General features: G+C 40.2%; 1 protein-coding gene across 1 annotated transcript; it reads left to right on the top strand.

Annotated features, from left to right (window-relative positions):
* Positions 1-424: 424 nt before the first annotated feature.
* Positions 425-1,400, top strand: mRpS10 (mitochondrial ribosomal protein S10). The gene is made up of 2 exons (XM_088204290.1): positions 425-821; positions 880-1,400. The coding sequence occupies exons 1-2, from the start codon at positions 807-809 to the stop codon at positions 1,339-1,341; spliced, it is 477 nt and encodes a 158-aa protein (XP_088060416.1). The 5' UTR covers positions 425-806; the 3' UTR covers positions 1,342-1,400.
* The last annotated feature ends 586 nt before the right edge of the window (positions 1,401-1,986 follow it).

Here is a 1,986-nt window from a genome sequence, read left to right as displayed (position 1 = left end):
CATTTCTAAATTGCATGTGAGTAAATAATGATAAATATGTAAATGTATTTATTAGTACACGAGGAAAAGTTCAAGTTTTTAGGAATAGATTCGAGATAGTTTTTTTAGGTTTTCTTTGAGGTGTATTTCGATTTCATTAAGGTTCACAGCATTTCATTAAATGACATGCATTTTCTTGCAAAATTCAAAAGGGGAAAATGCCTCCATCCCCCCCCCCCCCCACAAATGACGTCCCTGTTAAGGAATCAGCTTCTAGTATTTTGCAATATAAACTAATTTATCCAAAATATTTCCAAAGGCCTTACGGATGAAGACTTGTTGGTTTTGGAAAGTTGAAGGTCCACAGAAGATACTTAAAAACGAGAATTTGACGAACGACTAGAATATTAAAAAAAGAGAGTCTAAACTTCACAAAATGTCAATTAAACGGTTTTGAACAACGAAGCGTTCCTGAGTGTAAACTCAAATTTGGAAAAGCCCGATCTTACACGCAGAGTAAAACTCACTATCACTTCCTGAACCGACGGATCATCGCGATTAGTTCTGACAGCGAGGTATTTTAAACTATTAAAATATAGTAAAAAAAATATTCATCCACTTTGCAGTTTAAGAACGGCAGTGTCATAAAAAATAATAAATTGATCTAATAATATGAAAATGAGAGACAAAATTAAGGGCGGAAGATAACTGCAAATTCGAATTCACTAATTTTTTAAAACAAAAATATATTCATGGCCGAGATTCAACGAGTCGAGGCCTCACGTGCCTTTCGAGGTTAGGCCTCTCGTTTGACAGCCGCCTCCGAGATGAACGTAATAGGGGTGAGTAGACGATCCGGCGGCCGAAGAGGACTCGTTTTGAACGTAAATGTCGTTCCAGGGCTGCCTGCGTCGCCTGGCGGAGGCGGGAACGCGAGCCTTCTCGACGGAGGTGTCGAGCGTCTCGAGCTCCTCCAGAGCCGACAAGCTGTACAAGAGGGTAGAGCTGGAGATGCGCGCCAACGACCCCGCGGTGTTGAGGAGCTACGCGTGGTTCGCTTCGACCGCCTCGTCGCAGCTGGGCGCCGTCGTGGAGAAGAGTTGGCCTCTGCGTAAATCGACAAAGACGCGCTTCACTGTTCTCAAGTCGGTGCACGTGCACAAGAAACACCGCGTGCAGTACGAGTATCGCACTTACTACCACTTCCTGCACCTCGTTAAGGTCACAGAGTCCACTGGCGTCACCCTGCTCGAGTACCTGGAGAGGAATCTGCCGGAGGGCGTCGCCATGAAGGCCACCAAAGTCGAGATGGCGCGGCTGCCCGACTACTTGCGACCCCCCGAGACTGATCTGTCGTCGTAATAATCTAGTCCGTAATGTATCTATTAAGTTTTATAACAATAAATATATCTAGTTACAAATAGTGCCTTTCGTTGCATTTTTTTTATTACTAACAAAATTGCAATTAACAAGCAATAAAAATTATATCATTCAGGGTCAGAATAAATATCAAATGGTCAAAATAAAAATTATAAATTTCTTGCTCGAGCAAGCGTTTGTCAGAACATTGAACACCCCATAAATATCTCTCAACCAAACTATTTGGTTGTATGTAGGACGCAAAGGTGTTCAGAGCGAACTGCTGCTATGCAAATGGCAGATCCACCAGTTGTATTAATATTTAGCGTTATAGCAATACTATATATAACTGAATAAAATGATGATGCTGTCAATATAATTCTTACTATTTAATATAAATTCTGACCCAAAAAATACCACCCTGTACAATAACGAGCTTTTTTATTTTTTAACCTATTTTCACACTTATAGAACCAAAGTGTGTGCCCATAATTTTTCAATTAAAAATTACACGTGTACTTCTTGCATTGCTATAGTGAGTTTATCGTTTGATTTCTCCAAAGCCTTTTAAGCCCACTTTGGTAACCTACGATTTAGTATAAGTAATATTTTCGCAAAGTTGATACAAATAATTGTAAACGTTAAACT

Source organism: Plectrocnemia conspersa, unplaced genomic scaffold (genome assembly GCF_051122295.1).
Source record: "Plectrocnemia conspersa isolate PC_06_02 unplaced genomic scaffold, ASM5112229v1 ptg000014l, whole genome shotgun sequence".
Lineage (NCBI taxonomy): Eukaryota > Metazoa > Arthropoda > Insecta > Trichoptera > Polycentropodidae > Plectrocnemia > Plectrocnemia conspersa.
This window is presented reverse-complemented; position numbering and strand designations above follow the sequence as displayed.